Source organism: Charadrius vociferus, unplaced genomic scaffold (assembly GCF_000708025.1).
Source record: "Charadrius vociferus isolate BGI_N301 unplaced genomic scaffold, ASM70802v2 scaffold230, whole genome shotgun sequence".
NCBI classification, from domain to species: domain Eukaryota; kingdom Metazoa; phylum Chordata; class Aves; order Charadriiformes; family Charadriidae; genus Charadrius; species Charadrius vociferus.
Genome location: NW_009646500.1, coordinates 2,929,170 through 2,941,971, shown reverse-complemented (window position 1 = coordinate 2,941,971; position 12,802 = coordinate 2,929,170). Strand labels below are relative to the sequence as shown.

At 39.6% G+C, this 12,802-nt stretch overlaps 1 protein-coding gene across 1 annotated transcript in view; it reads left to right on the top strand.

The window, feature by feature from the left end:
• SLC35F1 (solute carrier family 35, member F1) overlaps nt 1-12,802 on the top strand; it is a 108,816-nt gene that overhangs the window by 51,083 nt on the left and 44,931 nt on the right. The window contains exon 3 of the mRNA XM_009883301.1: nt 5,339-5,466. Coding sequence (XP_009881603.1) covers nt 5,339-5,466 — 128 coding nt within the window. The remainder of the gene's footprint in view (nt 1-5,338; nt 5,467-12,802) is intronic.

The following is a 12,802-nucleotide window of genomic DNA, read 5'->3' as shown; positions in this document are numbered from 1 at the left end:
ACGGAAGAGGGACAGTTCTTTTCAGCTTTGTGGAGAGCTGAAAGCCATCTACAACAGACTTTCAATCCCCTGAACCAGCAACTTGGTCAAGCAGGAGTCAAGCAAGGATTTATTATTTAGGCATGGGAAATTCTTGGCATAGTAATACAGAGATCTGTGTCACCCCATTTGACTGCCTCCTTCCTCTGGTCCTGCAGCAGGGCTGCACGACTGCAAAGTCTGTAAAGAAGCAATGTTGTTACTGATGAAGTTCTGTATCTGCAAGACTCGCGGTAACGTGTGAAAACGGAAAAGAAACAATCATCCCGTAATTGTGCTGTCTAGCTGAGATCCTTTTTCAAAGGCAGTGATAATAAGTAAATTCTGGACTAATCTTTATCCTCTGTGAGACTTTTGCCTCTTTACAATGTAGCGCTTGACTCTGACGCTCCTGTTGGAGGCAGGGGAGGACCAGCGTGCCGGCAGCCCTCCCTCGGCACTGCCTCCCCCCTTGCAAGTCTCCTGCACACGTTGAGATCTCTTCTGTGCCATAAAGCAGAAGGAGAGCACAGCTCCTTTGATGATCTTGATCTAAATAGCATGTTGTCATCTGAATTAAAAGGGAGAGACTGCAGCAGATGAAAGAGAAGCAATATGCTTATTTTCTGGTCTAGCAGTGCTGTTATTCTACCTGCGTCCCAAGCCCATACACAAATAATTGGGAATGTGCTGTCTTAATGGCTGTTGGGTTTTTTTTTATTGTATCTCTGCGGCTGCGGGGGCAGAAGTGAAGGGGGTTTTGCACATGTATGTATGTATTTTTGGTAGACACTGCACAGCTAAAGCCTCTTTTAATTTTCTCTCTAATTTATTTTTAATTTTGTAACCCCTCAGGGGTAAATCCTTATTATATGATGTAAAATCATCTCTTCTACAAAGCAGCTTATTTGTTGATTTTTAATTTGAGCCAGCAGAGGCAAAGCTGTAGCTTTTTTCCAAACACTGAGGGCTCCTCTGTATATATAACTGTCAAGTGAGTGTCTCGCTGCAAAATTAGTAAAAAAATGTAAAACCTAAACCTATCCTTCTAGACAACGCAAAGAGGAGGTTTGTATTTATCTGTGCTAACCGTATGTTAGACTTCTGAATCTAAAAACATTCTTAATATGCAATTTCCTTTTCAATCTATCATACATTTGGATTAGACTAAATATGAAGGCTGACATTTTCAAAAGCTCGAGGGCTGACAGAAGTTAGGGGTTTGTTTTTTGGAGGGGGATCTCCATCAAAATATGGCACTGTCTGAAGATGGCATTGCTCTGTGCACTCACATAAATGCATGTTCACCAACACCAATATGTGCTTTGGCTTGCTGGAAATGTTGCCTTTAAGCTAACCTGCACACTTTATGGTTTAGTGTTTGTTTATATGACTGGCTGGAAGCCTTAGTCACAGTCCTATTGAGATAATAACAAAAACACACTATCTGACATAAACTCTCTTTCCTTTACATTCAGTGGGAGGGCTGTTTATTTTCAAACCACTAGTTAATCTCATCCTAATCAATTCACCTGGAATATATTAGGTCAAAAATGCTTTAAAAATGCCTTACCAGCTAGTTCAATTGTAGGCATCTACATTTGGTCCTCCTGGCCTGCAATGCTTACAACTCAAAAGACCTGAATAATTGGTTTGCTTTGAGTTGTAATCAAGGGAAATAAAAAACACCCACATTATGTCTTTTTGTTCTGTTTTTAATTAAATCTTAGAATCAGTTTGGTTGGAAAAGACCTTTAAGATCATCAAGTCCAACCGTAAAACTAACACTGCCAAGTCCACCACTAAACCATGTCCCTCAGCACCACATCTACATGTTTTTTAAATACTTCCAGGGATGGTGACTCAACCATTTCCCTGGGCAGCCTGTTCCAGTGCTTGACAACCCTTCCTGTGAGGAACATTTTCCTACCATCCAGTCTAAACCTTCCCTGACGCAACTTGAGGCCATTTCCTCTTATCCTATCCCTTGCTAGTTGGGAAAAGAGACCAACACCCACATAATTTTTCCCCCCAGTTTGTTTTTAATCCAAGGTGATGTTTATTTCTATTCAGGAGGTAGACTTTTGAATTAAGCTCTTGATTCCCTCTGCTTCTCATTTTAGTCTTCACAAGTTAAGTCAAGGCTTCCTACTTACCTTCCTAACACCCATTTCCCTTCTCCTTGTCTGAATTCAGTGAGGATGCCATTTGTGATTGCTGTCCAGAGGTCCTCTCCTCCTGGCAGCTCACACCTTCTCCAGGCTGTTGCCTTCTACTGGGTCACTCTTGCAAACGTGCGACATTTGAATATGGTGGCTTTATTTCAGCCCCATTTAAAAACTGGGGCTCCACCTACCTCTTCCGTGATTTGTCCATAGCATTGAACTGACATTCACTGCAGATAATCATCTTCTTTCTGCTGCCCTTCTCCCCAGAAAGTCTCGCACTTTAGGATCAGGTCATTCCCTTCTATGAATTGTGATGACAATGCCAAAGAAATAGACAGAGGTAAACAAATAACAGTCACCAGATTAACAATGTTAAACATGAGTTGCTTTTTATGCAGATATACCCTTAAATGGTGTCCATCAGGTTTGCTAATGCTTGTAGATCTACACAACTCGTATATTAATGATAAATGATAATGTGGACAGAGGGACCCTGGTCAGAAGCCCGACCTTTCTTACACATGAAGTAACAGGAGATGCAGCAAGTGAGTGGAAGTGAAGACTAAGTATGTTCTAGAGAGAAAGGTGCAGCTCCTGCACAAGAGTTTTTTCCAGGAACAAATTCTCTATTTTATTTCTGTCACGCTGAATGCCTGTACATCTCTCTGCTTTCCACTGGGCAAGACAAAGATACTTGCTGTGAAGCTAAACCAATGTTCGTCAGAGCTGCACGGTGCCTGCATAAATTCATTTCAGCGTTGGTTTTAGCTCTGCAGCGCCTTCTCAGCTGAACTTCATCTTTTGCAGTTTGGAACATCTCAGAGATGTATATCAAATGTAAAATGCCACTTGCTAAATATTCCTTAAGATTCCTTAAGATTTGTCCACAGTTCTTGCTCAGGGGGCCTAATGCCAGTGCAGTTCTTGAGCCTGCTGCTTCTTCTTGCTTTGTACGTGCTACCAAGGGCCTACTGCCACAAAACCATATTTAGATGGGATTTTCACCATTGGAATAGAGACTTCAATTTGGTGTCTTTGATTTTTAAACTTTCTATTTACAATGAAAAAGAAAAATTCCTCTGAAATGTGAACCATGCCATTCCATTGCATTGATGGTTTTGAATTGGTGTTTGAAAGGTATTACCTGGACAACATAAAAATTAGAGATACAGTTTCAGTACCTGGAAAGGCTCTATCTGCATGACTTACACTCATTTTAGTAGGAATTAGGACATATAATCTCAAATACCTTTTTTAAAAGACCTCCCTAAATGTTTTAAAAAATAAGATCTAAAATATTCTTCTTTCTGCATGCTCAAATCATCATAACAAATACATAAATTTAGTCATAAGTAATGTCTGCAATGTGTTGTTCCTGTACCCCAGTACAAATAAAGGGTAGGAATTTCTTTCTATTGAGTTTTCCTGTGAGTCAGTGGTAACAGGAAAGTGTAGTATGGTTGAATGTACTGACTCATTCTTATTTAGGGTCTTAATTAATTAGCCTACTCACCAGCTTGTTTCTGCTGTGTCTTTGCTGCTTACTGAGAGAAAAAGAAAGAGAAAAAGAGAAGGGAGGGAAGGAAGGAAATTAAGGGAAGCTTTTTAGCATTTACAGTTTTGCACTTAGTGTCATTATCACTGTAACAAATAATTAGGTTGTTGCCTAATAATATCCCACTGGAAGTGTGTATGGGTGAGCATCTGTTAATGAACAAACATCAAATGATTCAGATGCTTTGTTCAGGTAAATACCCATTCGAGTCGCTCAGTGGAGCCAAGATTTAACATCTAAGATCTTGAATCAACTTCTGAAGTAATTACCCGTTTTTCTGTGATTGCATCTTATAAGATCTGAGATTGTCCCATGCTATAGAGAGCCTGCCATTACTGTATGGCAATACATCTGTCAGTGGGTCTATTTGAACCAACGAATGAACGCACTTGTGATGATGGAAAATGATGAGGGAGAACTGGGAAGCCTGAGCAAGTTTTGGTGGCAATTCACAATAATGTTCCTTTTCTTCTGTACTTTTCACCACTCATTTTGATGATCACAGGCACTTAGAAAGGCTGCAGCAACATGAACAAATCTCAGAATAGTGAGGAGTTTTTTTAAACTTTCAAGACAGTTCAAATTTCATTTATGGTACTTTGACAGTACAGGTCAACCCTACTTAGATCTCTGTTTAGGCTACAGACTTGTAAAGAGCTCCAGTCATACCGTGTTCACTCACAGTCGGTTTGCCCTGGCCCCTTTCACAGTGGGGTCCCATCATGTCTGGAGCTTTCTGTAATGCAAATAAGTAACAGGTTTGCCCACCCTCACTAATGAGCTGGTTTCTTTTGAAGGGAGAACAATAATAATCCCTAGCCTAGCATGAGGAATGCTTTGACCTTTTGAAAGTTATGGGTTTGATCTGCAGGCCGTATTGTACTGTCAGTCTTCACGTAGTGGAAATGAAGTACTGGGTGATTGACAGGGCTCCCGTACAAGGCAGCAAACCTAGTTCAGAAATTGATCCTAGGAGCAGAGCAACCTGTCACGCAAAATTTATTTGGCTCAGTGCAGCCTTTCTCTAAACAAGTCTGATATTTTGAACCTCTAGGATCATAATAACCATCCTTGGAACAGGATCTGTAATCTGCCCAAAGGTGATGCTGTTACTCTGCTGCTCTAATATTCCACGATATTTGCAAATACTGGTAATCTCCCACTCTGGCAAAACCCTCTTACATCGTGTGTGATACATTTATCAATAAGTGTGGGAAGTATAAATGCATGTAATAAACCGCTCTATTCTTTAGCATTTTATATGTGTATATATATGTGTATATATGAAAGTAAAACTAAGAACACATTTACAGTCTGCCCAAGCTGCACTTGTTTTTACCGGCATTGTTTACATCTTAAGGAAGGTGACAGTCTGACCCTCACATATTACTTCATCAAGCTGCCTGTTTTAATATCTGCAAGACAAATAGGGTGCGTTAGTTTTCACCTCCTTGTGGTACCTAGTTATATATGGTGCTTTTCAACTGCATATTGTAAATGCAAGAGATCTTGTAGACAATTTCTCCTGACAGGAAGTTATTTTGTGCATGTAAACCTAACTCTTTTACATAATTCTTCTTGTTGTTTATTACCACAGGAGAAGAAAACTTGCTGGCAATTTTGAAAAGGAGATGGTGGAAGTACATGATCCTGGGGATAATAGATATAGAAGCCAATTACCTGGTAGTCAAAGCTTATCAATACACCACTCTTACTAGTGTACAGGTAAGGACTCAAAGGATTTTCCCTTTTGGGGTAAGATAATAGGCTCAGTGTCGTCAATGGTCCAGCATCCATTAGTTTCAGTGCACTGATAGCTAGTTTCTGTCTTTGTCTTCTGTGTACTTTTTAATCTTACAAGACATGTATTTATTTTTTTTCATATTGGACTATTTTTACTGCTCAGTATTTTCCAAACTGTACAAAAGCATACTGACTTTCATTTTATTTTCCTGGACTAAACCATTCATAATCACATTTTTGACATGATCTACTTAATTTGGTCCTTTAAGGAAATCTTTTCAGATGGTCTGAAATGTTTTTCTCACTTTATATTGTACTTGGAAAAAATACAAGCATTTCTTTTAGGATTCCATAATTAGATCTGAGTGCAAAAGTTGTGATTAAGTAAAATGAGTGTAGTTATGATGAAGAAGTCTTACTTTAATGCAAGCAGTTAGATGCGTTATGTTATATAACGGCTTAACTGCAGCTATCAAAAAGTGTACTCTCCCTTAAAAAATTATAAGTGCAGTGAACAAAAGCTAAGGTAGCAATTTCTCCAAAGATCTAACCTGTATATTTTAAATAAAAACAGAACAAAATTTGGCTCCTTCCCATTTAAGTGGAGAAGTGAATAGCAGAAACATTTTTAAGAGAGTGGAAATTGTCTGTCTTGGGAAATCATTGCATACTTCATTGCTACTTGTTCTAAAACAAACCTGCTCCGTTTTTACATTATCTCTAAATAACTGGGAAACACTAGATAGTGTAATTTACACCTTATTTGCCTGAAGTTTGCATTAGAGACAGTAAAATAGAGGAGCACCGGTTAATGTTCTGCAGGACCAAAGCTAATTAGGAGTATATCTCTTCCATGGTTAAACAAGTGATATTGGAAAATACTGAGCATGTTTAACTGAATAAGAAGTAAAAATAGATGAAAACAATGAATTCAAGGAATCTGAATGTAAGGTTTATACTAAATGTTCACAAATGGCTCTGCCGTCAGAATCTTGGTTTGAGAATTCTTTGAAACGTGCCCAAACAATGTAATATTGCTTTTAACACTTTCCCAAATCAGATTACTCAGTATAGAGTAAAACATAGATTCACGTAAACCTCATACTGTCTGATTTTATAGCTACTATAACCCTCTAAGAGAAATGCAGAAACCGAATTGCTTCTTTTGTGTGTTCACTGATAGCAAGTAAGAATAGAGGACTGAGGAAGATGATCCAGGTGGGTCATTAAATCCCATTTCCCACAGCCACTAACAAGCGCATATCAGTTTGTCTGGCCAGGCCCGTGAAACACTGATTCCAGAAGATGCAAACCCTCCCGCTCTTCTGCAATGAGCATGGCTTTTAGTATAAGAGATCAAAAACTACAGTGTGCGGAGGAAGCAGGCAGGTTGCCCATGTCTCAGTAGGGAATTTGTTAGCTGAAATGGGCCACGGTCTCCTTTTAGACTGAGGGAGACAAGAAGGGTGGAACGGGAGAACTGTCATAGGACACAGACTGCATTGTGTCCTTTTTAGACCTCTTTCACATAAAGATTACAACAAAGTTCAGGTCTTGTTCCCAAGTCTCTTGGAAGATGGAAGAGGTAGAAGCTCAAATGCTGTCAAGCTTTTTTTCCAGAAGTGGGGAATGCAGTGTCTCCTTTTCCCATAGTTGTCCGGGATTGGTCGTGGAGTGACTGGAAACACCTGTTGCATTTTAAATTCACTTCATGCCTTAATTTGAATGAGCTTCAAAGTGTAGACAAGACCAAAAATATGGTGAGAATGGGACGAGTGTCAGGTAATGCATTAAGATGTTGAATCAAATGACACATTTTATGAAGTCAATGACACATTTTATGTAGCCAAACAGCACCCTCTTTCATTTAAAGATGAAACAGAAGCTGCTCAGGGGATTATTCAACCTGAACAGTATTGGTCAAAGTGTGTAATGGTGTGAAAGGAAGATTGAAGAAATGGAAAGTAAAAGATGAAAAAAGCAAGCTTTTCCTAGAATCCGGTTTCTGAAGAAGCAAACAGGACCACTCTCTTGAGAGCATCTTTGAAAAGGCCTGATCCTGCAAGAATAGTACCTGTGAGGCCATAAACACTCACTGGCACATAACAAGAAGTGTTCAAATCCTTTCAGAACTGAGACCTGAGAAACCATTGCTACCTACCACAAATCAGCACAGCTTCAACTGAAGGATGTGGGAGCTATGTGGATGTATACATTGACTGAGAATCAAGCCCCTCAAGTCAATTCTGGGGGATTTTATTCTCAACAGGCTTTACAGCAAGGGTTTTTTTGACGGGGAGAATATAAGAGTTTTTGAAATTGTCACTTCATTAAATGAGAGCTCTTGCAGTATTTTTATAGTGGTGGTACATGGACCATTTCAGTAGGAAATCAGTTTTACAGCATATACTTATTTTCCACATGGTATCTGCTCCGTCATGCAAAACTAACATGCGACTGTACTGGGCTTGTGGTGCTTTTAGGCAAAAAACATTAAGCTGCTCCCAGCAAAAAGCCAAAGTTTAACTGTAAAAATATACCTTTATTGCAATTGACTTGCAGTTCTGCTTTCAACAAACATCTCCAAGCACTCAATAACTTTGTTTGCCAAGTAGCTTTAAACTCTTAGGACTGTCAAAATTTCTACTTTAAAATCCATCTTTTTTTTTTATTATTATTATTGACAGTATCTTATCATGGTTCTAGGGAGAGACTGAAAATCATGGCCTACTTTCCCCCACTGTTTCACACCCAAGTCTTTCATATACTTCCCTTTAAAATTCCCTTTTGGTTTTGATTTGGGAAAACAGAACTTTCTAATAGACTTTCCTATATGTCTTTCACCGGATACCTTCAAAACCACAGTGAATGAGGACACACAGGCAAAATCAGAGATTAATATGGTACCTGACCTTTACATTTCGTTGTGCTTCTGATTATTTCAAATCTTTTTGTATTCTATAATTGCTGTCTAAGAATGTGGTACTCAGCTCCATCATGCGATGAAAACAAACCACTGTGAAGCCTAGAAACACGTAATTTCCCTTTAAAAAATAATCTAAAAGTAAAAGACCTCCCTTAAAAACTAGATGACATAAAACCCAATGCACTGTTTGTGTTTCAGACTTCAAGGTGTAGGTCAATTGCTAAGGATAAAATCCAATGTACCCTTTAGGTTCCTGCAGTGTAATCCAGGGGCAACTAGATTTTATAGAACAATCCACACCTAATTGTCAACATACCCAAAATGCTATAGACATCTAACATCCCCTGGTCTATGCATATTAACCTGCTGCTCAGAACACGGTCTTGGGACATGAAAACATGTGTTTGAACTTCTTGTGTTGCACATTCTTTGGGAGCTTTAAGTTCTGGTTCTTTGCATGCCCCGAGTGCTTCTGTATTGATGGAGCCAGATGCATAAATACCTGCCTCCATTTTAAAATTCAAAAGCTAAGTATTCCTGCATCAAAGTACCCTGAGGAACTCAATTTGCTAGATATGATCTGAGCAAGCCTTGGGTGCTTACAGAAAGCCTGCAGTGCTTTCCAAATTGCAAGGGTAGAGCCACCTTTTACATAAAGCCATAACTGCTAAAACAGTAGCCCACAGAAAGGGCTTGTGTTAACTCCATCTCACCCCGGGAGACTGAAACTCAAGCTTCCAACAGCCATGAAAATGCTCTGGCTGGTAAGGGAAGGCTGTTCTCTAGAGGGCACATTTAAAAATTGAGTATACACCAGGTGAAAGGCACAGTAGTTTGTCCATGGGTCAATTTGATATCCAGAAACACATATTTCAAGAAGTGCTGGAGGTGCCAGAGATCAGTCACACTTAAAGATCTCAGACGCGTGAGTCCTGATTCCCAGATGGCCGAAAACTTGCAAAATTATCTTTAGGTTCTATTTGATGCATTAACCTAACTTGCACTAGATTTTGCAGTTTTCTTGTATGGCAGCTGAGGCAGCTGCAGAAAGTGCACTAAACACTGCTATGTACACTCACACCCGATCCCATGGACCCTTTTTGTAAAAACTAAACACTTTCAGGACTGCCTGTGGTAATGCTGTCTATATTTATCGTAACTTTTTGAAACAACCGAGGTGTAGGCCTGTGGAAGGTTTAATAGCTAGTCAAGAAGGATGTTTTAACTACTATTAGAGACACCTTTTACACAGCAGATAAAATTAGTTCCCCCAGAGGGAATAAAAAGATTCTGAAGGTCTTGCAGTAATTTAGACCAGATATTTAATTCATTTGAAACTACGTTTTGACTTTGACTTCCTTGTACTGCGTTTACAGTGTACTGCACACGTACATCCTACCGAGTCCATAATGTCTTCCACAAAGCCTGTTACAATACTAACATTTGTAACCTTTGCTGCCAGGTAAGTGCTTTCTCATCATACCAAGCCGCATTATGAGGCAGAGTGTCCTCTCCCTTCTCCCCCATCATCCTCGCATTAATTAGCTCTCCTTTCTGCACATGCACTGGTTCTGTCCACCTGCACACTACACAGTTGTGTTGCACTGTCTGGAGGTAATGTTGTCCTTTTTCTGGATTATGACATCACATAGAAATCTGGACTATTTCTGCAATGCCTTGCATAGTGGTACTGTAGAATATGCATACGATGTCACAAGAAATAAGGCTCTGACAAAGAAAGTGCTATGTTTCCAAATAGTGATTTATCTGGTAATTTATTCCTTGGGCAATCAAGCCTTTGATTGGCATGATGAAAACAAAGGTAGTAAAAGCTGGGATTTATAGACACCCGGAGACAGACAATAAAACTACGATGCTGATGTTCTCAGCTACTCTTAGATCACTGTGAGGCTCAGCAGTACATCATACTTCCAATTACCTCTGGCAGTTTTCATACCTCAACAACTGCCACCAGAAAAGGAAAGGAGTCAGCAGTAAGTGCTTATTATAGGAGTGCTGGGTAGCAATAGACTCTGCTTTGTTCTTGGTCCCTATGGACTCAATGTACATTGAGGCAGAAGGTTTGAGATAATTTTGAAGCAAATCTGGGAGGTGAGGAGCAAGGGATTTGCAATATTGATGTTGTTGATCCACTTGTCCAGTGCTCTCTAACGTGAAATATCTCAAAAGGAGAGATAAATTACACTCCTCCTTTTCCTTCCCTCATCCTGTGCATGTAACATTGACCGTACTTTCCTGTTTTGCTTCCAGACATTGAAGGAATACTGCAATGTTAATAAGGTTTGCAGAACGGTGTTGTGCAGGAGTGTTGCATACCATACATTTATACTATGAGAGTCCGTGGGATGTATCTTGCATCTGATTTATTACACCACTTCAAGTGGCTGTTCTGTCTTTTAGCTATGTTATATACCGGTGGTTGCAAACCAGCCCTTACAGTAGCTTCGGTCTCTGTACATGGTTTTGGAGTCAACTGAGCTCTCAGTATCCAGAGCTCCTGCCTCCAATGGCAAAATTCACCCTAAGCCAAACTTTTTACTAACATAAATATGCAAAATCTCATTAAAGTCAGTGGAGTTGTACCCATTACAACCGCAGACATTTTGGCGTTCTGTGCCCATTTTGCAAATTCTTGCAAGTGAAATGCAAAAGCAGAGTTTTTTTCTCCCCAGGATCTAATCCCCTGCATAGCTTACAGCAGCTGGGAACATGGTGAAATTTCTAATAAGTAACCTTGAGAAAATGGTCTTCAAAACCCATATCCACTCATCTTACTTAGAGAGAAGAAAAACAGAATTATTTTTTTTTTTGTGCAAAAACATGTGACTGCTGCAGAGCTGTCTGCTGTCTTAGATTGATCTTTTTCTGATTGGTGGTGTGTAAAATCAGAGGAGGAAGGCAATTAAAGGAAAGGCCGTTTCAGTGGTCAGTTTGTTGGTAACTCTTCCTGGCATTTCAGCAGATCTTGCATCGCCACAAGTGGACTGCATGTAATGAGAGGAGAGGATGAAGAGGTGTGTCCTAAGTTTTTTTTTTTTAAAAAGAGTCAAGATGTGACTACTGATGTTGGTAGTAAAGCGTGTCCATGTGTAGAGAGTTGAGAGCAGAGGAACTGTGGGTGGATGCGACCACCACCTTTCATTTAACATAACTTCAAGAAGTCGCTGAATTCCTTATATGTAAACAGAAAGCTGGAGCTGTGATAATGCTCAACTTGAGTGTTGGTGCAAGTCAGTTGTAGGTGAAGGTCTTTCACTAGTGAAAGTTTTGAGGAAGTTTCTGTGTCCGCAGGAAAAAAAGAGAAAATCCTGAGAACAGATTAAAGGAACTGATGGGAACAGTTATAGAAACATCGGTCATGTGGCCACAAGAAAAAAATGTGGGCAAAATGCTGATTTAAAGAGGCTTCAGACTGGGAGCAGTCTTTTGGCTTTTGCTTCTTCCATCTCATGGAAATTAAACATTTTTACTTTTGACAAATGACATCACTAACTGATTCTTTCACAAATCGCTCTACCTGGAGTACCCTACATTTTGGCTAATTGAAAAAATTAATAGTTTTTAAATTAATTCCGTGATTATATAAAAACCATGCCAGAAAGTGATTAAGTTGTGATGAGATAGCAAATAGAAATATGAAAAGTAGAAACAATGCTCCTTTTTTATTTGAATTGCTTGAAATAACTTTGTCAGAAATGCTGTCAGCATCCACACCTTCCCTGCAGAAGGTTTCGGTCGCAGGGTAGCGTAATTGCCACACAGTTCCCCTGACAGCCAGCAGCCACCTTTGTGAGCGTTCACATCTCTGCTTTTGTGGATGTGTAACATACAGCTGAATCAAGTGTGTGTGGTATTGTGAAGGCAGTGTGAAAACTGGAATAAAAAGAGCCCTCAAATGGGCAGCAAACCCTTTCTTCCTTTGAAAAAACAAAGCAAATGTCAGAAGGTGTGTCTTTTAATGGTTATGGCACTTGCTGTTCTATTAAACTTACCAGGTCACATGCTGAAATTCAGTAGCTGTCACATGTGCTGGACCATACAACGCTGGATGGATGAAACACTGATTTTACTGATCCCTCTGCTCTGGAGAGTAGACAAAGTAGAGGGTGCAGCTGATTCTCTGCATGATTTGCTTGAGGGCAGCGCTAATGAGAAACCCCTAATGTGAAAAAAAAAAGGGTTTATAACTGGGGAAAAAAAATCCAATGAATGTTTAAAAAGGAAGATTCAGCTCTGCTGTTCCCATAGGGAGTTTGCTGACCAGCTTTTTTCTTTTTGATATCACTACAGATCAGCAATTCACCCTCTGTATTACAGACCTTTCCTGTAAAGCTTCCTATCTCTCCTTTCCAATGAGTAACTGTACATTCC